The 24661-nt window shown below is 37.7% G+C and overlaps 1 protein-coding gene across 16 annotated transcripts in view; it reads right to left on the reverse strand.

The window, feature by feature from the left end:
* Positions 1–24661, reverse strand: part of BAZ2B (bromodomain adjacent to zinc finger domain 2B) — a 399660-nt gene that overhangs the window by 51952 nt on the left and 323047 nt on the right. For 8 of the 16 annotated variants that reach the window (XM_043488288.1, XM_043488299.1, XM_043488292.1 and 5 more), the window contains 3 exons: positions 23855–23899; positions 23603–23635; positions 22305–22370 (listed from right to left, as the gene is read on the reverse strand). In XM_043488288.1, the coding sequence (XP_043344223.1) occupies positions 22305–22370; positions 23603–23635; positions 23855–23899 (144 nt within the window). The remainder of the gene's footprint in view (positions 1–22304; positions 22371–23602; positions 23636–23854; positions 23900–24661) is intronic. The other 8 variants (XM_043488300.1, XM_043488301.1, XM_043488297.1 and 5 more) reach the window with 2 other exon arrangements.

Here is a 24661-nt window from a genome sequence, read left to right on the forward strand (position 1 = left end):
TCTTTTCCATAACTTAACCATCTCCATTTCAATTACCACTGGTAAGACAGCACCCTGACTGCTGTGGCCGGGCATGCCAAGGGGGAGACAGAGGAATGGAGAAGTATACTCCCAGCCAAGAGTTGAGAGAGGATGACAGGACTGTAGGTTGCATGGTGAATAGTTGCTGGGAACTGTGACACATGGAGGTCACGTCATGAGGACTTGTTTATAAGATATGCTCAGATTACTGCTCATTTTTATACTACTTCTAAATTTCTGGATTACTGATTCATGGAGACATTTGAGAAGGAAATGATAAAAAAAGCTTTAAAATATACACAATTAATGTGTAACAATCCCACAACGCAATACAGATTTTCAAATCAAATTATCATTGGTAGAACAATTTTGTTTTCCAGAATTAGATTTCCAATTTTTAAATGCATAAAATGTTGCTCTAAGTACTTTTCTGAAGAAGAGAAGACAACTTCGTGGTCACTTACCAGAATAATGAATTATAATCACTAATAGGGAAAATATATTAAATGTCTCATAAATTTCAAAGTAACTGGTGTTAATTTTTCTATTATGTAGGACTAACCCAGAATTCTTAATGATGTTTTAATAGTAATCATAAATAATTGAGACTTCTCTACTATACACTAAGAACTGTTGAAAATGGTTGTAATTTTTTTTCAAAAAGAAAGGAACTGTGTGACACTAATGCTCTTTTCACTACACCAACTTCACAGCAGTGGTAATCTGAGGGTATGAACACCCTTCAGCGATATGTAGACAATGAGTTAGAGTACATTTAATGCCATGAGATAAAGGTATTCTTGAATATCATTTTTACCTAGTGATATGCAGTATTTTTTGAATTAAAAAAGCAATGCATAATGTGGCATGTAAAAATGACATCTACATTTTAGGATAAAAATGGAGATTTGCAAGAAATCTTAGAAATTTACAGGAAAAGGAAACATGGAGTCTCTACATTGAATTAATTTGTCCACCAATTTATCTAGTGACTGTTATTAGATTGTATAGGACTGATACAAATCCTGCGATTCTGCTATAAAATGACTCTCAAGGAACCAGAGCTTCTAGGATCCCCTCAACAATCAACTAATATTTAAAATAAGGACAGTCACAATCCAGCCTCACACAAGTTTTGGTCTCACATCTCATGATTCTCGTGTATTTCTCACACTCTAGGCTCACTGTGTGATACACCTGTGTTGAAGAGATGTGTAACCAGTTTGAGGCATTGCTTGGATGACAATGATATGATCATGAGGAGGAGGAATAAGAAGGTGAAGAATGAAGAGGAGAGATGAAGGAGAAAGAGAAGAAGAGGAAGAGAACCAACAAAGTCAAGAGAAGTATACGGTGGTGGTGGTGGTTTAGTCACTAAGTCGTGTCCGACTCTTATGACCCCATGAACTGTAGCCTGCTTGGCTCCTCTGTCCATGGGATTCTCCAGGCAAGAATACTGCAGTGGGTTGCCATTTCCTTCTCCAGAGAGAAGTATATACACAGAGTTAAAATCCACTAACCCTCTCTTCTCACCTTCCTCCCCCTAGAACCCAGAGGTCTATTTTACTTAGTACATTTACTTAATACAGGTACATTAATACAGGTACTTAATACAGGTACATTTCATTGTACCTGTCAGCTCCTCTGCCTGTGATGCATAGCCCTTCTTCCTTTACACAAAACTAAAGCCCGTCTTTTTATTTTTCCCACAACTAGTTTAGGAGTTTTAATATTTCCCTTTTTTTGAGCTTCCACATAACTTACTATAGCATTCATTGCACTGAGTGACAACTATTTGTTTAAAGTTGATCTCTTCCACTGTAGTGTGAGTTTCTAAAGGTCAGAAGAACAAACTTATCCACCTCTTTATGAACCTACTGACTCTAAGCAGTATAATTTGCCAAAAACATTCAGAAGAGTTTTTAATGATATTCTATGTCTTTGACACTCAAGCCTGTATCAGTTCAATTTTCCTCTCCAACTGGTCTAAATATTATTTTTATTTCCAACTATAATAGTTATCATATGTCTCTAATGACATATATAATGTGCTTTAGCATATAAAAATTACTTAAGCATTGAATAACTTGTTAAATGAATAAATCTACAAAGGCCACATTATTTAAATTTCAAGGCAATAACTTAATTGTCTACAAATGACTATGGTATATAGCTCCTGACTATATTTTAGATTGACTATAAATAATTACAAGCAAATTAGATTGTCTCCTTCCAATTTTTTTTGACTTTCATTCTCAGCTATTCCTATCCTCACCCAGTTCTAGATGCAGAGATTTATGAAATAAATATAGATCCTTGGAATATATCTAATTTAAAATAAAACATCTTATCATCTTAATTATAGTAAAGAAATTTTCTATATTAAAATATTACTAATATCTTAGTTAACAAGTCAGTTGAATTTCATCTCAAAATTGAAACACCTTTCGATAGCAAATGCATTAAATTTAGATTATACTAAAGAGCCTAAAGATACATAAGGTGACAATTTAAAAAGCAGTTTTTTACTCACATAAAAAGATTATTATAGGGACTCTAAAAGCATAAATGAAAGTACTTCCAGAAATCCAAAGCAAAATAACAAAGGTATGAAATAAATGTATTCTATTTTAAAATAACAAGTTTAAAAACTAAACAATGAGTGTGGTAGGAGGATCTGCTATTATAAAGTTTTACAACTTATTAGATTGCAAAACAGGCCATTTTTAAGAGGCCATGCTGCAACGATGCCTTTTTTTGTATTTTACGATTCTACTGGGTCTCTTAGGTATTTGCTCTGGGCATAATTAGGAGAATACATTTCTTTTGACAGCAACTTGTATTTAAATTTCAAAGATATAAATATTATTTAAGAGACACAGGTTTACCTTAGGGTACAAGAGGAATATAAGTGTAAATAAGATTAATAACACAAGCCATTTATAGAAGACAGATATAAAGAATAAAACTGGTGCTATTTTATATCATATATTGAGTATGAGTAGAAAAATCAGGACAGCTTTTAAGGGCCTATTTTTACCTTTAAAATATAAAAAATTTAAGTTTAAACAAATTAAAAATTATGAATCCATGATAAAAGAAATCCTTATATTTCAAATTTTAATAAAATTATACCTTATTTGAATTAAAATATATCACTGTATTCTACAGGTATAAAATATTATTTAAAAAGAAAATTTCCAGTTATCACATTTTCATAAAATCTACCAAAGTATTACACAAAAGTCTGCACTTTAGATTGTTATTGTTTAGTTGATAAGTCGTGTCTGACTACTCTGTGACCCCATCCATTGTAGCCCACCAGGTTCCTCTGTCCACGGGGTTTTCCAGGCAAGAATACTGGAGTGGGTAGCCATTTCCTTCTCCAGAGATCTTCCTGACCGAGGGATCAACCCAATCTCTCCTGCATTACAGGTAGATTCTTTCACCACTGAGCTACCAGGGAAGCCCTTATTTTAGATTAAGTATCATCAAATATTTTTAGAGTGAAAAGTGAAAGTGAAGTTGAATCCAACTCTTTGGGACCCCATGGATTGTATAGTCCATGGAATTCTCCAAACCAGAATACTGGCATGGGTAGCCTTTTCCTTCTCCAGGGGATCTTCCCAACCCAGGGATCAAACCCAGGTCCCCCACTTGTAGGCAGATTCTTTACCAGCTGAGCCACAAGGGAAGCCCAAGAATACTGGAGTGGGCAGCCTATCCCTTTTCCAGCAGCTCTTCCAGACCCAGGAATTGAACCTGGGTCTCCTGCATTGCAGGTGGATTCTTTACCAAAGGAGCTATAAGGAAAGCCAGCTATAATTAAACAAATGTCTTCTAAATTAAAATAAAAATTGCTAATAATTCTTGTCAAATAGAGATTTTAATACATCTAAATTACATGGAAAATAATTCTTTCCAAAATTGTGCATGTATCTTTTAAATGTGTATGATATTTAATATTTTTATGAGTAGTTAAAATGAAATCATTTTTCATGTTTTTAAAGATAACTGAGGGGGGCAGTCCTAAGATGGCAGAAGAATAGGACAGGGAAACCACCTTCCCCCCCACAAATTCATTGAAAGATCATTTGAACACTGAGCAAATATCACAAAACAACTTCTGAACGCTGGTGGAGGACACCAGGCACCCAGAAAGGCAGCCCATTGTCTTCGAACGGAGGTAGGACAAAATATAAAAGATAAAAAGAGAGACAAAGAGTTAGGGATGGAGACCCGTCTCGGGGAGGGAGTCTTAGAAGATTCCAAACTCCAGGAGACCCTCTTACTGGCGGGTCTGTGGGGAGTTTTGGAATCTCAGAGGGCAACATAACTGGGAGGAAAAAATAAATAAATAAAACCCACAGATTACAGGTCTAACTAAACTCCCAGCACAGAAGTAGCCCAGACACTGGCATCCACCACCAGCCAGCAGGGGCTGAACAGGGAGGCGCAGGATGCAGTGCTTAGGGTCTGACCGGGCATGAATGCCCTGAGGGCAATCTGAGGAGCTAACTGAGATAGCAACCCAAACCATGGGATAGCCAGAGAGGGGAAAAAACAAACAAACAAACAAACACCAAAGAGGAACGAGAGAGAGAAGCTTTCCCGCTAAAAGCTCTAACCCAAGGCACTGCCCTGCCCGCTCACAGAACAAAGGAATGAGCAAATACCAGAGGAGAGCTAGCCGGCTGCAGACCGGCTCATCCCCTGCTGGAGGCAGGGAGGCAGGCGGGCGCCAGCCAGAGCTGGAAGGAAAGGGGCAAACTCGGCCCCAGAGACGGCATCCCATACCAAACTGCAAGCAGGCTCTCCAGTCGCTAACCAAGTCTTCCTGGGATCCTGAACCGATGACATCCGTCAGGAGGGTCGCAGCCGGAGCTCAGCTCCCCAGAAGAGACACACGGCACACCTGAGACGCTGCTGCGCACCCAGGAAGCCAGGCGGCTGGGACCGGGAAGGTGCTAAGATGCAACGCACCTGGGGAGTGTGGCTCGCCAAGCACCTGGTGGCCTGGGCTGCTCAGACCAGGAAGGGCACAGAACACAGGCCCAACTGCATCTGTAACTGAGAACCTGAACCTGAGCAGTGTAGACCTGGGAAGTGCACGCAGCCCAGGGCCCGCCTCAGACAGTTCCCAGGCAGAGCAACCTGGAGCCTGAGCAGTGTAGACCGGGAAAGCTCGCACTCCGTGAGCGGGGGCAAACCGAGTGTGGCCCAGACACTGAGGGCACTCCCCACACTCGCCAGTGAGGTTTGTCTGCAGTGTTCCTCCCTCCCTGCAGCACAAATGAACAAGTGAGCCTAAGTAAGTGACCACCTTCGCCCCCTTGTGTCAGGGCACAAGTTAGATACTGAAAAGACTAGCAGACAGAGGAAGTCAAACTAAATAAAGACGGAACTGCTCTGGAAGTGACAGGTGCAACAGATGAAAACCCTGCAGTTAGCACTGGCTACATTGGAAAGGCCCTATAGACCCTGAGAAGTATAAGCTGGAACAAGGAACTATCTGAAACTGAACTGACCACACACTGCCCGCCACAGCTCCAGAGAAAATTCCTAGATATATTTTACTATTATCATTTTTAAATTTTTAAACTTTTTTTATTTTTAAGTTTTTTATTAATCCCTTAATTTCAATTTTTAAAACCTATTACCTTGGGGAAAAAAGACCCCATTTTTAAAGCAAATTTCATATTTTTTTAAATATAACTTTTGCAATTTTGTTTTGTTTTTTTAATATTGTATTTTTTTTATTTATTTTTTTTATTAGTTGGAGGCTAATTACTTCACAACATTTCAGTGGGTTTTGTCATACATTGATATGAATCAGCCATAGAGTTACACGTATTCCCCACCCCGATCCCCCCTCCCACCTCCCTCTCCACCCGATTCCTCTGGGTCTTCCCAGTGCACCAGGCCCGAGCACTTGTCTCATGCATCCCACCTGGGCTGGTGATCTGTTTCACCATAGATAGTATACATGCTGTTCTTTTGAAACATCCCACCCTCACCTTCTCCCACAGAGTTCAAAAGTCTGTTCTTAATATTGTATTTTTGAGAGTCTAACCTCTACACTAGATTTTTAATCTTTGCTTTTTGGTATTTGTTATCAATTTTCTACCTTTAAGAATCCAATCTTCAGTACCCATGTTTACTTACGAGTGTGATTACTGGCTTGATTGTTCTCTCCCCTTTTGACTCTCCTTTTTCTCCCCCAGGTCACCTCTATCTCCTCCCTCCCCCTTCTCTTCTCTACTTAACTCTGTGAATCTTTTTGGGTGTTCTGCGGTATGGAGAAAACTTAGGGAACTGATCACAGACTAGATTGGTCTCTCTCCTTTTGACTCCCCCTCCTGTCCTCCTGGTCACCTCTATCTCCTTCCTCCCTTTTCGCTTCTCTGTGGAACTCTGTGAACCTCTCTGAGTGTTCCAGACTGTGGCGAGCAAATAGGGAACTGATTACTGGCTAGACTGCTCTCTCCTCTTTTGATTCCCCCGCTTCTCCTGGTTACCTCTATCTCCCTCCCCCCTCTTCTCTTCTTATGTAACTCTGTGAACCTCTCTGGGTGTCCCTCACTGTGGAGAATCTTTTCACCATTAACCTAGATGTTTTGTCATCGGTGATGTATGGATGGAGAAGTCTTGAGGCTACTATAAGAATAAGACTGAAAGCCAGAGGCAGGAGGCCTAAGTGACTCCAGGGACCATTAATCAACAAAAGCTTATCCAAAAGCCTCCATACCTACAATGAAACCAAGCTCCACCCAAGAGCCAACCAGTTTCAGAGCAAGACATACCATGCAAATTCTCCAACAAAGCAGGAACATAACTCTGAGCACAAAAATACAGGTGGCCAAAAGTCACACCAAACCCACAGACACCTCAAAATTCACTACTGGACACTTCACTGCACTCCAGAGAGAAGAGACCCAGCTCCACCCACCAGAACACCGACACAAGCTTGGCTAACCAGGAAACCTTGACAAGACATTCGTGCAACCCTGCTCACAGGGAGGAACCTCCACAGTAAAGCGTAACCACAAACTTCCAGCATACAGAAAGGCCACCCCAATCACAGCAACCTAAACAAGATGAAAAGGCAGAGAAATATTTAGCAGGTAAAGGAACTTGATAAAAGCCCACCAAACCAAACCAAAGAGGAGGAGACAGGGAGTCTAACTGAAAAAGAATTCAGAATAATGATAGTAAGAATGATCCAAAATTTTGAAAACAAAATGGAGTTACAGATAAATAGTCTGGAGACAAGGATTGAGAAGATGCAAGAAAAGTTTAACAAGGACCTAGAAGAAATAAAAAAGAGTCAGTCAATAATGAATAATGCAATAACTGAGATATAAAACACTCTGGAGGGAACCAACAATAGAATAACTGAGGCAGAAGATAAGATAAGTGAAGTGGAAGATTAAGTGGTGGAAATAAATGAAGCAGAGAGGAAGAAAAAAAAAAGAATTGAAAGAAATGAGGACAACCTCAGAGACCTCTGGGACAATGTAAAACGCCTCAACATTCGAATCATAGGAGTCCCAGAAGAAGAAGACAAAAAGAAAGGCCATGAGAAAATACTTGAGGAGATGATAGTTGAAAACTTCCCTCAAATGGGGAAGGAAATAGCCACTCAAGTCCAAGAAATCCAGAGAGTCCCAAACAGGATAAACCCAAGGTGAAACACCCCAAGATACATATTAATCAAATTAACGAAGATCAAACACGAAGAACAAATATTAAAAGCAGCATGAGAAAAACAACAATTAACCCACAAGGGGATCCCCATAAGGATAACAGCTGATCTTTCAATAGAAACTCTTCAAGCCAGAAGGGAATGGCAGGACATACTTAAAGTGATGAAAGAGAAAAACCTACAACCCAGATTACTGTACCCAGCAAGGATCTCATTCAAATATGAAGGAGAAATATAAGCTTTACAGACAAGCAAAAGCTCAGAGAATTCAGCACCACCAAACCAGCTCTCCAACAAATGCTAAAGGATCTTCTCTAGACAGGAAACACAGAAAAGGTTTATAAACTCAAACCCAAAACAACAAAGTAAATGGCAGTGGGATCATACTTATCAATAATTACCTTAAATGTAAATGGGTTGAATGCCCCAACCAAAAGACAAAGACTGGCTGAATGGATGAAAAAACAAGACCCATATGCTGTCTACAAGAGACCCACATCAAACCTAGGGACACATACAGACTGAAAGTGAAGGGCTGGAAAAAGATATTTCATGTAAATGGAGATCAAAAGAAAGCAGGAGTAGCAATACTCATAGCAAATAAAATAGACTTTGAAATAAAGGCCATGAAAAGAGACAAAGAAGGACATTACATAATGATCAAAGGATCAATCCAAGAAGAAGATATAACAATTATAAATATATATGCACCCAACATAAGAGCAAAGAAATATGTAAGGCAAACGCTAACAAATATGAAAGGGGAAATTAACAATAACACAATAATAGTGGGAGACTTTAATACCCCACTCACACCTATGGATAGATCAACTAAACAGAAAATTAACAAGGAAACAAAAACTTTAAATGATACAGTGGACCAGTTAGACCTAATTAATATCTGTAGCACGTTTCACCCTAAAATAATGACTTTCTCCTTTTTCTCAAGTGCACACGGAAACTTCTCCAGGATAGATCACATCCTAGGCCATAAATCTAGCCTTGGTAAATTAAAAAAAAATTGTAATCATCTCAAGCATCTTTTCTGATCACAATGTGGTAAGATTAGATGTCAACTACAGGGAAAAAAACTATGAAAAATACGAACATATGGAGGCTAAACAACACACTTCTGAATAACCAACAAGTCATAGAAGAAATCAAAAAGAAATCAAAATATGCATAGAAACAAATGAAAATTAAAACACAACAACCCAAAACCTATGGGATTCAGTAAAATGGCAACCCACTCAGTAATCTTGCCTGGAGAATTCCAAGAACAGAGGAGTCTGGCAGGCTACAGTCCATGTGGTTGCAAAGAGTCAGGCATGACTGAGCAACTATCACTCAGTAAAAGCAGTGCTAAGGGGAAGGTTCATAGCAATACAAGCCTACCTCAAGAAACAGGAGAGAAATCAAATAAATAACCTAACTCTACACCTAAAGCAACTAGAAAAGGAAAAATGAAGAACCTCAGGGTTAGTAAAAGGAAGTTCAGTTCAGTTCAGTCACTCAGTCGTGTCCGACTCTTTGCGACCCCATGAATAGCAGCACGCCAGGCCTCCCTGTCCATCACAAATTCCTGGAGTTTACTCAATCTCATGCCCATCGAGTCGGTGATGCCATCCAGCCAGCTCATCCTCTGTCGTTCCCTTCTCCTCCTGCCCCCAATCCCTCCCAGCATCAAGGTCTTTTCCAATGACTCAACACTTTGCATGAGGTGGCCAAAGTATTGGAGTTTCAGCTTCAGCATCGGTCCTTCCAATGAACACCCAGGACTGATCTCCTTCAGGATGGACTGGTTGGATCTCCTTGCAGTCCAAGGGACTCTCAAAAGTCTTCTCCAACACCACAGTTCAAAAGCATCAATTTTTTGGTGCTCAGCTTTCTTCAGTCCAACTCTCACATCCATACATGACCACTGGAAAAACCATAGCCTTGACCAGATGGACCTTTGTTGGCAAATTAATGTCTCTGCTTTTTAATATGCTAGCTAGGTTGGTTATAACTTTCCTTCCAAGGAGTAAGCGTGTTTTAATTTCATGGCTGCAGTCACCATCTGCAGTGATTTTGGAGCCCAAAAAAATACAGTCTGACACTGTTTCCACTGTTTCCCCATCTATTTCCCATGAGGTGATGGGACCAGATGCCATGATCTTAGTTTTCTGAATGTTAAGCTTTAAGCCAACTTGTTCACTCTCCTCTTTCACTTTCATAAAGAGGCTTTTTAGTTCCTCTTATTTCTGCCATAAGGCTGGTGTCATCTGCATATCTGAGGTTATTGATCTTTCTCCTGGCAATCTTGATTCCAGCTTGTGCTTCATCCAGCCCAGCATTTCTCATGATGTATTCTGCATGTAAGTTAAATAAGCAGGGTGACAATATACAGCCTTGTCGTACTCCTTTTCCTATTTGGAACCAGTCTCTTGTCCCATGTCCAGTTCTAACTGTTGATTCCTGACCTGCATACAGGTTTCTCAAGAGGCAGGTCAGGTGGTCTGGTATTCCCATCTCCTTCAGAATTTCCCACAGTTTATTGTGATCCACACAGTCGAAGGCTTTGGCGTAGTCAATAAAGCAGAAATAGATGTTTTTCTGGAAATCTCTTGCTTTTTCGATGATCCAGTAGATACTGGCAATTTGATCTTTGGTTCCTCTGCCTTCTCTAAAACCAGCTTGAACATCTGGAAGTTCTCGGTTCACGTATTGCTGAAGCCTGGCTTGGAGAATTTTGAGCATTACTTTACTAGCGTGTGAGATGAGTGCAATTGTGCGGTAGTTTGAGCATTCTTTGGGATTGGCTTTCTTAGGGATTGGAATGAAAACGGACCTTTTCCAGTCCTTTGGCCACAGCTGAGTTTTCCAAATTTGCTGGTATATTGAGTGCAGCACTTTCACAGCATCATCTTTCAGGATTTGAAATAGCTTAACTGGAATTCCATCACATCCACTAGCTTTGTTCATAGTGATGCTTTTTAAGGCCCACTTGACTTCACATTCCAGGATATCTGGCTCTAGGTGAGTGATCACACCATGGTGATTATCCGGGTCTTAAAGATCTTTTTTGTATAATTCTTCTGTGTATTCTTGCCACCTCTTCTTAATATCTTCTGCTTCTGTTAGGTCCAAACCATTTCTGTCCTTTATTGAGCCCATTTTTGCATGAAATGTTCCCTTGGTATCTCTAATTTTCTTGAAGAGATCTCTAGTCTTTCCTATTCTGTTGTTTTCCTCTATTTCTTTGCATTGATCACTGAGGAAGGCTTTCTTATCTCTTCTGGATATTCTTTGGAACTCTGCATTCAAATGGGAATATCTTTCCTTTTCTCCTTTGCTTTTAGCTTCTCTTCGTTTCACAGCTATTTGTAAGGCCTCCTCAGACAACCATTTTGCCTTTTTGCATTTCTTTTCCATGGAGATGGTCTTGATCCCTGTCTCCTGTACAATGTCACGAACCTCCGTCCATAGTCCCATCAGGCTCTCTGTCTATCAGATCTAGTCCCTTAAATCTATTTCTCACTTCCACTGTATATTCATAAGGGATTTGATTTAGGTCATACCTGAATGGTGTAGTGGCTATCCCTACCTTCTTCAGTTTAAGTCTGAATTCGGCAATAAGGAGTTCATGATCTGAGCCACAGTCAGGTTCCGGTCTTGTTTTTGCTGACTGTATAGAGCTTCTCCATCTTTGGCTGCAAAGAATATAATCAGTCTGATTTTGGTGTTGACCATCTGGTGATGTCTATGTATAGAGTCTTCTCTTGTATTGTTGGAAGAGGGTAGAAGGAAAGAAATCACAAAATGAGGGCAGAAATAAATGCAAAAGAAACAAAAGAGATCATAGCAAAAATCAATAAAGCTAAAAGCTGGTTCTTTAAGAAGATAAATAAAATAGACAAACCATTAGCCAGATTCATCAAGAAAAAAAGGAGAAGAATCAAATCAATAAAATTAGAAATGAAAATGGAGAGATCACAGCAGACAACACAGAAATACAAAGGATCATATGAGACTACTACCAACAACTATATGCCAATAAAATGGACAACTTGGAAGAAAAGGACAAATTCTTAGAAAAGTATAACTTTCCAAAACTGAACCAGGAAGAAATAGAAAATCTTAACAGACCCATCACAAGAACAGAAATCGAAATCATAATCAGAAATCTTCCAACAAACAAAAGCCCAGGACCAGATGGCTTCACAGCTGAATTCTACCAAAAATTTAGAGAAGAGCTAACACCTATCCTACTCAAACTCTTCCAGAAAATTTCAGAGGAAGGCAAACTTCCAAACTCATTCTTATTTTTTTTTCCAAACTCATTCTATGAGGCCACCATCACCCTAATACCAAAACCATACAAAGATGCCACAAAAAAAGAAAACTACAGGCCAATATCAATGATGAAGATAGATGCAAAAATCCTTAACAAAATTCTAGCAAACAGAATCCAAAAACATATTAAAAAGATCATACATCATGACCAAGTGGGCTTTATCCCAGGGATGCAAGGATTCTTCACTATTCACAAATCAATCAATGTGATACACCACATTAACAAATTAAAAGATAAAACCGTATGATTATCTCAATAGATGCAGAGAAAGCCTTTGACAAAATCCAACATCCATTTATAATAAAAACCCTCCAGAAAGCAGGCACAGAAGGAATATACCTCAACATAATAAAAGCCATATATGATAAACCCACAGAAAACATTATCCTCAATGGTGAAAAACTGAAAGCATTTCCCCTAAAGTCAGGAACAAGACAAGGATGCCCACTCTCACCACTACTATTTAACATAGTTTTGGAAGTTTTGGCCACAGCAATCAGAGCAGAAAAAGAAAGAAAAGGAATACAGACTGGAAAAGAAGAAGTAAAACTTTCACTGTTTGCAGATGACATGATCCTCTACATAGAAAACCCTAAAGACTCCACCAGAAAATTACTAGAGCAAATCAATGAATACAGTAAAGTTTCAGGGTATAAAATTAACACATAGAAATCCCTTGCATTCCCATACACTAACAATGAGAAAATAGAAATAGAAATTAAGGAAACAACTCCATGCACCATTGCAATGAAAAGAATAAAATACTTAGGAATAAATCTACCTAAAGAAACAATAGACCTAGATATAGAAAACTATAAAACACTGATGAAAGGAATCAAAGAGGACACAGATAGGTGGAGAAATATATCATGTTCTGGATTGGAAGAATCAGTATAGTGAAAATGAGTATACTACCCAAAACAATCTATAGATTCAATGCAATCCCTATCAAGCTACCAATGGTATTTTTCAGACAATTAGAAAAAATAATTTCACAACTTGTTTGGAATTACAAAAAACCTCAAATAGCCAAAGCAATCTTGAGAAAGAAGAATGGAACTAGAGGAATCAACCTGCCTAACTTCAGGCTATACTACAAAGCTACAGTCATCAAGACAGTATGGTACTGGAACAAAGACAGAAACACAGATCAATGGAACAAAATAGCCCAGAGATAAGTCCATGCACCTATGGACACCTTATCTTTGACAAAGGACGCAAGAATATACAATGGAGAAAAGACAATCTCTTTTAACAAGTGGTGCTGGCAAAACTGGTCAACCACTTGTAAAGGAATGAAACCAGAACACTTCCTAACATCATACACAAAAATAAACTCAAAATGGATTAAAGATCTAAATGTAAGACCAAACCCCATAAAACTCCTAGAGGAAAACATAGGCAAACCCTCTCTGACATAAATCACAGCAGGATCCTCTTGACCCACCTCCCAGAGAAATGGAAATAAAAGCAAAAAGAAATAAATGGGACCTAATTAAACTTAAAAGCTTTTGCACCACAAAGGAAACTATAAGCAAGGTGAAAAGAGCCTTCAGAATGGGAGAAAATAATAGGAAATGAAGCAATTGACAAAGAATTAATCTCAAAAATATACAAGCAGCTCCTGCAGCTCAATTCCAGAAAAATAAGTGACCCAATTAAAAAATGAGCCAAAGAACTAAACAGACATTGCTCCAAAGAAGACATACAGATGGCTAACAAACACATGAAAAGATGCACATCATCACTCATTATCAGAGAAATGCAAATCAAAACCACAATGAGGTACCATCTCATGCCAGTCAGAATGGCTGCTATCAAAAAGTCTACAAACAATAAATGCTGGAGAGGGTGCAGAGAAAAAGGAACCCTCTTACACTGTTGGTGGGAATGCAAACTAGTACAGCCACTATGGAGAACAGTGTGGAGATTTTAAAAAGCTGGAAATAGAACTGCCATATGACCCAGCAATCCCAGTCCTGGGCATACACATTGAGGAAACCAGAAATGAAAGAGACACGTGTACCCCAATGTTCATCACAGCACTGTTTACAATAGCCAGGACATGGAAGCAACCTAGATGTCCATCGGCAGACAAATGGATAAGAAAGCTGTGGTACATATACACAATGTAATATTATTCATCTATTAAAAAGAATGCATTTGAATCAGTTCTAATGAGGTGGATGAAACTGGAGCCTATTTACAGAGTGAAATAAGTCAGAAAGAAAAACACCAATACAGTATGTTACATATATATGGAATTTAGAAAGATGGTAATGATGACCCTATATGCGAGACAGCAAAAGAGACACAGAAGTAAAGAACAGACTGTTGGACTCTGTGGGAAAAGGTGAGGGCAGGATGATTTGAGAGATAGCATTGAAACATGTATATCATCATATGTGAAATAGATCGCCAGTCCAGGTTCAATGCATGAGACAGGGTGCTCAGGGCTGGTGCACTGGGATGAGGCTGAAAGATGGGATGGGGAGGGAGGTGGGAGGGAGGGTCAGGATGGGGAACACATGTACACCTATGGCTGATTAATGTGAATGTATGTCAAAGACCACCATGATATTGTAAAGTAATTAGCCTCCAATAAAAATAAAAATAAAATAAAAAAATAAATCACAGACTTTTAGTCAAACTTAAGAAATGGGTACACTGAAAGAAACTTTGCTTTTCAACTTCTTGGTAATATAACAAAGTAACCATGAGGCTGTTATATTATGATCTCCTACAAGAAAGAGCTTGTAGTTTATCACAGCTTGTAGTTCTTTTCTTGGTGTTCCCAAGGTGCGAGATGATTCAGTTCAGTTCAGTACAGTTGCTCAGTCATGTCTGACTCTTTGCGACCCAATGAACCGCAGCACGCCAGGCCTCCCTGTCCATCACCAACTGCCTGAGTCTACCCAAACCCATGTCCATTGAGTCAGTGATGCCAACCAACCATCTCATCCTCTGTTGTCCCCTTCTCCTCCTGTCCTCAGGGTCTTTTCAAATGAGTCAGTTCTTCACATCAAGTGCCCAAAGTATTGGAGTTTCAGCTTCAACATCAGTCCTTCCAATGAACACTCAGGACTGATCTCCTTGAGGATGGACTGGCTGGATCTCCTTGCAGTCCAAGGGACTCTCAAGAGTCTTCTCTATCCAACACCACAGTTCAAAAGCATAAATCCTTCGGCACTCAGCTTTCTTTATAGTCCACTATCACATCCATACATGACTATTGGAAAAATCATAGCCTTGACTAGACAGACCTTTGTTGACAAAGTAACATCTGCTTTTTAATATGCTGTCTAGGTTGGTCGTAACTATCCTTCCAAGGAGTAAGCGTCTTTTAAATTTCATGGCTGCAGTCACCATCTGCAGTGATTTTGGTGCCCCAAAAAATAAAGTCAGCCACTGTTTACACTGTTTCCCCATCTATTTGCCATGAAGTGATGGGACCGGATGCCGTGATCTTAGTTTTCTGAATATTGAGCTTTAAGCCAACTTTTTCTCTCTCCTCTTTCACTTTCATCAAGAGGCTTTTAAGTTTTTTTTCGCTTTCTACCATAAGAGTGGTGTCATCTGCATGTCCGAGGTTATTGATATTTCTCCTGGCAATCTTGATTCCAGCTTGTGTTTCCTCCAGCCCAGCGTTTCTCATGATGTACTCTGCATATAAGTTAAATAAGCAGGGTGACAATATACAGACTTGATGTATTTCTTTTCCTATGGAACCAGTCTGTTGTTCCATGTCCAGTTCTAACTGTTGCTTCCTGACCTGTATACAGGTTTCTCAAGAGGCAGGTCAGGTGGCCTGGTATTCCCATCTCCTTCAGAATTTTCCACAGTTTATTGTGATCCACACAGTCAAAGGCTTCCAATCCCAAAGAAACTCAATGCCACAGAATGCGCAAACTACCGTACATTGCACTCATCTCACACCCTAGTAAAGTAATGCTCAAAATTCTCCAAGCTAGGCTTCAGCAATATGTGAACCGTGAACTTCCAGATGTTGAAGCTGGTTTTAGAAAAAGCAGGGGAACCAGAGATCAAATTGCCAACATCTACTGGATCATCGAAAAAGCAAGAGTTTCAGAAATACATCTATTTCTGCTTTATTGACTATGCCAAAGCCTTTGACTGTGTGGAAAGAGACAAAAATCAATGCTGAAGGATAATAGTTTCTAAATTTTTGAAATTTAAGATGTACCTGAGGGGACTTCCCTGGTAGCCTAGTGGTAAAGAATCTGCCTTGCAATGCAGAGGATGTGGGTCAATCCCTGGTCCAGGAACTGAAATCCCACATGCCAGTGGGCAAATAAGCCTGTGTGCCACATCTGCTGAGCCTATGCCACACAACTAGAGAGGCCGAGTGGCACAAGGGAAGATTCCACATGACACAAGGAAGAACCCACGTGTCACAACTAACACCTAATGCAGCAAAAAAAAAAAAAAAAAAAAAAAAAAGATGGACCTGGAAAAAAGAAAAAGTACAATCAAATCTAACAGGACAGATCCTATTGCCTGTGACAGAGAGATATGGTCTTGAGAGGCTATACTTTAGTCTCTGCTGATCTAGAAGATTCAGACTGAGGAAGACCTTCCTAAATCATGATCTCTGTATGAACTGTCTTACGTGGTTCTATAAGAATTTGGTTATAAGAGAAATAAATCTTGTTCTGCTGGAAAAAAAAAATAAAGGTAACTGAATTTTAAAATTGAAATTAAGTAATTATATAAAATACAATACAGAAGTATGTCATATAAGTACACACATCAACAGAAAAATGGGTTTGTGTAAACAAAAGTATGTACATGGGCAATTCTACTTTATTTTTCACTAAGTAATTGATTAGTATAAATATAGGATTATAAAAATATTCTCGTGACTTGAGGGGGTATACATTTTTTCTGCATTCAAATTATTAGATGACTTCTGAAACCTGAACTACTCTCTTCTGTTTTATGGCTTTGTTGCCTAAAGTGCTGACATAGTTATTCTGTAATAGATGCATGTTTAACTACCTTTTGAGTTTATTGATCCTTGGGGAGATATACAAAAGACTCTTAAGATTGCTCTGGTGATTATTCAGATAATATGAGTAAAGTGTTCATAAATTTGTGATTGACATAGCTTGAAGTTTTTATAAGTGAAAACAATAGATTTTGAGCTACTTTGTCACTCTGCTGAAACCAACTTGAGTTTCCAATGATCAGTAATAATTAAAGTACATATATTTCATAAGACTTGAGTTACATTAGCATATAAACCTTCACAAGGCTAAAAATTATTCTTTCTTATTATATGTTATAAAAATATTTACAAAGTATGATAATATATTAAAATTAATATAAGAAAAACAAATAAGGTAATTTATATGTCTGTATATTCTTATTAATTATAGGTTAAAGGAAAAACTATAGAAATTACATTTCTAAGCTAGGGGACTAATAAATTTTGGATATTTTTAGTGAAAAATATATTAATACTAAATGAAAAAATATCAGTGTACACAACGAAACATGAAAATGGTGCTTGTGTTACATTTTTACTTTGATCACTATGAGGAGTTTCTTGGAAAAAATTCAGATGTTATAGGAGATTTCTGATTAACAAGGTGAAAGCAATTAGCTTTTTAACCTCAATTTTTTAAAGATTACCTATAACATCTGATTTTTTCTTTACAACTTAATAATTAACTTCTAAAAGTATTAAAGTTTAGAATTAAAGGTTACACTAGGTAATTTCAGAATTTTGAGTTGGCCCTGCCTAAGTATTATATGGCTTTAACTTACAGTAAAATTTGTTCTTTTAACAGTTAGTAAAAGAAAAAATGCAATTGAGCTATTAGGAGGTAATAAGACACAGAATATTAAGCCAAGATATGCCCATTATTGGCATGACACCAGTCACACCTTGGGAATGGTAAGTAATAATGAAGAAATGAATAAGTACATTTAGTAATAATTTGTTAATATTCACCAAGGGGTAAGTTTATATAAAAGATACGGTGAAAGTCTGGATTATCAGTAGAAACATACACCTAGTCACTGCTTATACTGTAAAGTTTTTATCTCTCTGATATGATAAAAAGTATCCTTAACATTTTTCGCTTTTCCTGCAGTATCTAATTTAATGCTGTGTACATAATAGTATTTTAATAAATTTTTTAAAATACTTAGTTGATTACTAAAATCTATAGGTATCATTCAGTTCAGTTCAGTCACTCAAGTCGTGTCCAACTCCTTGCGACCCCATGAATCGCAGCATGCCAGGCCTCCCTGTCCATCACAAACTCCCGGAGTTTACTCAAACTCATGCCCATCGAGTCGGTGATGCCATCCAGCCATCTCATCCTCTGTCGCCCCCTTTTCCTCCTGCCCCCAATCCCTCCCAGTATCAGGGTCTTTTCCAATGAGTCAACTCTTCGCATGAGGTGGCCAAAGTACGTGGAATACAATTTAAAATCTGAATAACTGAGGACTTCCATGGTAGTTCAGTGGTTCAAACTCTGTGCTCCCAGTGCAGGGGGTGAGGATTCAGTTCCCAGTCTGGGAACAAGGATCCTGAATGCCGCATGGTGTGGCCAAAAAAATCTGAATAACTCGTAAAATGGTAAAATTACCTCATCCTGTTCACCTGTTCATAGTAATCAGAGAATAATAACATCTTAAGAAGTTTTACCTGTGGGATTCTCTCAAACATTCTGATACAGGATTATTGATGACATGTTATTGTATTATTTTAAATAATAATTCCTTAAGTGTATACTCTTAAAAAATCACTGAGAATAAAATAATTTTTTATTACATAAAGAAAATTATATAGACAGAAACACATAATACACTCTTTCTTTAATGATTTTGTTTCATCCTCAACTTGTTTTCTTAGTACTTTAACTGTCACTTTCATTTAAACTCATTCATTTATTCAACGACAATTTTCTAAGCACCACTATATAGCTGGCTCTAATCACAACACTTATGATACAATGGTACACAAGATTCCTGTCCTCATAGATCTTACAATCTGGGAGAAGATAAACTATAAACAAGCATAAAATAAATAAAATAATGGGATGGAGTTCTAGAGGTTAAGTGTAAGAAAAGGCAAAATTAAGTCTTCTGGGAAGGCCTCTCTGATAAGTTAAAATTTGATCTGTGACTGAAGAGTAAATAAGAACCACTTGAATATTTGGTGGAAGAACATCAAATAGGAAAGATCCTTTGTTTAGGAATAATAAAAAGGTAAAAATGGATGGAATATACTATATCAGGTACAAACTGTATGGTGGACTTTATTACAACTATAATAAGAAGCCACTGGATCATGTTAAGATATAATCTGTTTTATATTCTGAAAAGATCACTTAGGTTGCTCTGTGGAGAATGCATAGCGAGAACTGAGAAAAGCAAGAATGAAAGCAGAGAAAGCAAGTTCCTTTAGGTTATTATGTTTTAAGCTATTACTTTATATATATATGTACATGTGCACACACACACACATAGTTTTTGGTTTAATATTTTGGCATGGTTTTCTTGACATTTCTTTTCCAGTTACTCATGCTTGATATGGGCAGCCCAATCAAGAACTTGTATTGCTCCAATACAGGTGGTTTAATCTTTCTTTAGGTACTTCTCACTTTATCTGATAATTGTTTTTATATTCGTTGTACTTTAAATTGAAGAGTGAGTCATTTTGTATGCTATGAATATTTATTTTTTCTGAGAATGAAGGTAGCTAGAAGAGGGAGAGCTGTACCTGGTTCTTCATATCCCTTTCCAAGTTTTATTGGAAGCACTCTACCTGATTTCACTCTATCTAGTCAAGGGAATATTCTTTTCCCATGAAAAGTGCTCTTGGTTCTTGAGGGATTCTTAGAAGATTTCATCTTAACTGTCTTCATTGATCCTGTGGCTGCTACCTTCTACTCAATGCAGGTCTTACTCACCTCTCTTCAGCAGCTTTCTTTACTCTCTTCTCAGGTACAGAAGTAAATATGGGAAACCAAGACTTTTGGGTCTTCTGGGTGTCTCTTAACCTGAGCATTGTTTCCCTTGGATGATTTTTTTTTTTTCCACTTGGATGATCTTATCTTTACTATTCTCTTGGATGTCCTCTTGTACTAAATCCCATATATCTGGAGATAATGCTCTGCCTTTCTTTAACCTTTCTTCTCCAACAGGAAAAATCAGAATGACAAGCCCTAATTTTTCTTAGTCCTTCTGGTGAAAAGAATACTTGCCAGGGAAGAATTTGTCTCTTGAGGAATTTTCCAGGCCTTTTCCCTGAGTTACTCTTTTAGTTCCCATCTCTTCAGATAGGAGAAAATTAGGTTGAGCTCTCAGGATTTTAATTAATCCCCTTCCCCACTCTTCACACCATTGCGTTCAGAAGGCAACAGAGTTCACATTTCATGCCCATTCCTGGAATCCATTACCTCTCTCTTTCACTGTCTATCATTTTTCAGAGATTATAGTTATAAATCCATGTTATGATGTTAGATGTAGAGAGTGTCAGTGGCCCTGGATAATTAACATGTAAGGAAAAAACCACCTATATAGTAATAAGTAACTTATTGTAATAAGTAGGCACTATGTGGTACCAGGCACTGTTCCAAGAACTTTACACTTACACTCATCTAGACACACACCCATTTAATCATAACTATAAACCTGATGAAATAGGAAGTAATGTCATCTCCATTTTAAAGACAAAAAAAAAATTGAATCACAGAGAGGTTAAATAACTTGCCCAAGGTCATATAGCTGGAATGTATTGAAACAAGAATTCAAATCCCGATCATTGGTTACAATGTCCAAGTTCCTAAACAATACATATACTGTGTCTTTATATCAAAAATATATAGTTTAAGTCAGAGCTGAGATGCAAAATCTGGAATATAGGGCTCTCAACTTCTAGACCAAACTGTCTGATTTTCATTAATTATTATTTATTAAATGCTTATCCCAGTTGATAATCTTATAATCATAGGAGATACAAGAATCATTATATCAATTTTAAAAAAGAAAGAACGTGAAGAGCTAAAGCAAGTTGGTTTAGACTTAGCCATGTGTATCTGAGTCTCTGTTACTTCAAAGCCCTGGTTATAATGTTGTTTAGTCACTAAGTTGTGTCTAACTCTTTTGTGACCTCATGGACTGTAGCCCACTAGGCTCCTCTGCAATGGGATTTTCCAGGCAGGAATACTGGACTGGGTTGCCATTTCCTTTTCCAGGGGATCTTCCTGACCCAGGGATGGAACCTGCCTTTCCTGCAGGTGGATTCTTTACCACTGAGCCAACTGGGAAGCCTGGCTATTACGGCCATTCCTCTATTCAACTGTTATAATGCATTCCTTTGTAACATTTTTTAACCTTTAACTGATTTCTTTTAAAATCCATATAAGCTCATTTTGACATTTCAATAATTTTCTTGTTCTGAATTATATGGTACAAGTCTTATTTCAAGGATAGTACCCAGGCCTAATTTTACACATAGAATGTTAAAGAATAATTTTGAGGGCAAAAGTCCATGACTGACTGATGTTTGTATGAGGACATATAGAACTTGTCCAGGCATGTGTAACATAAATTTTGTGAAACTCTGGTCACAGTAAGAAATAGCTGCTGCTGCTAAGTCACTTCAGTCATGTCCAACTCTGTGCGACCCCATAGATGGCAGCCCACCAGGCTCCTCTGTCCCTGGGATTCTCCAGGCAAGAATACTGGAGTGGGTTGCCATTTCCTTCTCCAACGCATGCATGCATGCTAAGTTGCTTCAGTCATGTCCAACTCTGTGCGACCTCATGGACAGCAGCCCACCAGGCTCCTCTGTCCACGGGATTTTCCAGGCAAGAATATTGGAGTGGGTAGCCATTTCCTTCTCTGAGAAATAGTTGCAGCTACTGCTGCTGCTAAGTTGCTTCAGTCATGTCCGACTCTGTGCAACCCCATAGACGGCAGCCCACCAGGCTCCCCCTACTTTGATCCAAATGAATGCCATTCACTGTATTTAAAAAAGGTAATTAAAATCTCAGCCAAGAAAATTAACTCATACATTGGAATCCTTCCTACATTCTTTTATGTTCTAACACTTAGTTACTATCTCTAACCTTTGGTTTGCTTATGAAAATCAGTAAACCATGACAAACCCATACTCCAAAACAATTATATTTAGAAGAGTCAACATTTAAGAAAAATATTAATTTATGGCAAGATAATATTTTTCTAGAAATATACACTTACTTCTGCCTTTTTACGAGCTTCCATAGCTTTCATAAGCATCATATGTTGTCGCCTTCTCTCTCGTTCCTATTAAGCCAGATAAAATTAGGAATATAACTAAATCATAGTTAATAGTTTGATCTTCAAATGGAAAAACAAAACAAAACGAAAAACTCTGTATAGCATGTTTAGCATTTATAGACAAGTCACAGTAAATACTAAATATAAGACAAGAATGGCCAGTCTGTGCATGTTTTAGTTCAGGTTTAGAAAGCAAATACAAGAACAATCAAAAGCAAAAAGGTAAAGCAATGAACATGGAGACAGTGTAAACAGAAGCATACAAGATTTACTTATGGTCAGTTGTGATGCTCCTTCAAAAGCTGGCAGAACAAAAAGCATAATGGTTGGCTGGAACAGGTCAGTTACCTTACATCTGCTATTAGAAAAACCACAAATATGTACTATAGCCAATTAAACTAAAGGTTGTATTCTTAAATTTTTATTTAGATCAGGCAGAAATTGCTTTAAAATCATTTTTACTTCACGGTTTTAGAATTACTTTTATTCAAATACACTATCATTTTGTAAATCCAATAATCCACCGACAAATTAGAAAGTTTTTTTTTAAAGTTTTTATACCAATTTAAACTAGTCATGGTTCATATAACACCATCAATGAAATGAGATATTCCTGTTTACTGATGTCTGTCCCTTGATGCAGTATTGAAAGCCACTAAAGCTGCACCATGGGCTCACAAGTTAAATCTAAAAGGCACAGTATGAAAATAAAGTAAGCACTAGCTTACTTTGATAGTCTCCTTTTATTAAAAAAAAAAAAATCACATAGGTGTAATGTTGAAACAGTTCTTTTTGTTTAAATATATGTGGTTCACGCAAAGGGATATTTCTAAAAATTTCTAAAATTTGTCCATAAAACCAGAATATATTTCATATTCTCTCATCAAACTAACCCAAAATTCCCATTGTATTCAATGGCAGTTTTGCATCTAGAATGATGGGAGAATATGGGTCATAATTGTATCTAATTGTATAGTGATCAAACGTTCACTGTGACATCAGTAATGTAAACTTTTAGACAGCAGCCTCTTTAAGGCTTGCATGACTCAATTACCAATCTTGGACACATCCCATGTTTCTTTTCTAGACAGACAGCAGATGTATGCAATGCACTGTGCTGTAAGCCATGCAGCAGTATGTAATATGACAGCAGCCAGTGCTACACTTTATGCATTGCTATGACAACCATATCACAACCAAATCACAATGCGGTGTTAGATGTACAAAAATAAACATACCCATACCATATCTAGTCTATGCCTCTCCAACTCCTGGTAGAAAGAGTTGGCACAACATTATGAAACAGAAATCACAGAGTCATGAAACCAATTTTTAACCCCCCAAAAGACACCAATACCAAAGCAAGGAATTTAAGCAGGAATTACATTGGAAATTTTTAAGAAAAAATTTTGAAGATTTTTCAAAAAATAGATTTAAGAAAAATTATAAAATGTACATTTCAAAATTTGTATAACTGTGTGTATACAGACCTGATGCTTTAGAAGAACAGCTTGCTGTCTTCTCATTTCTTTTTCCTTAAAAATAAGAAACTTTTAATATATGATTTTTAGAAAAAATTTAGAACATGCTACAAGTATTAAAAGCTCCTTTTCTGAGATTCTACAGTCTTCTATTAGGTTGAACCACATGAAATTTCAAATATCCAATATTTTTTTTACTTATAAAGTGGCAACTTCATATGGTTACCTAATGTATAAAAACTATATGATAAGAGCAAACATCTGACTTAACAGCACACTTCAATGGCATGTTCACAGAACTGACTAGCTAGATGGACAGAGTATATCTCATACAAATGGCACTTTAAAAAAAAAACATAATAAGCAACCTTCATGTCTAGCTGATTAAAACTCTCTCCACACTGAATATAAATTCCTAAAATCTCAATGATTAACAGGATCTATGTCATTTCTACACACTGTACAGGAATGAGAGTGACAAGAGACAAAGGGATAAATTTGAGATTTTTATGTCCACCTACAATTGAGGGCATTATTTCAAAAGGGTGGAGCTTAATGCACGTAATTCTGTGAATCTCACTACTTGAGTATTTCATAAAGTTAAAATATGAATGAAATTAATATAAAGGGAAGTTATGAAAAGGAGGAGGAACCTAAAGAACAAAGTAAGAGAGTCTATGTAGAAAAGGTGACAACTGGTTCCCTAGCTTTATAAGATGTAATCAGTTCAGTTCAGTTCAGTCTCTCAGTCGTGTCTGACTCTTTGAGACCCCATTAACCGCAGCACGCCAGGCCTTCCTGTCCATCACCAATGCC

Source organism: Cervus canadensis, chromosome 15 (assembly GCF_019320065.1).
Source record: "Cervus canadensis isolate Bull #8, Minnesota chromosome 15, ASM1932006v1, whole genome shotgun sequence".
In the NCBI taxonomy this organism is placed as follows: Eukaryota; Metazoa; Chordata; class Mammalia; order Artiodactyla; family Cervidae; genus Cervus; species Cervus canadensis.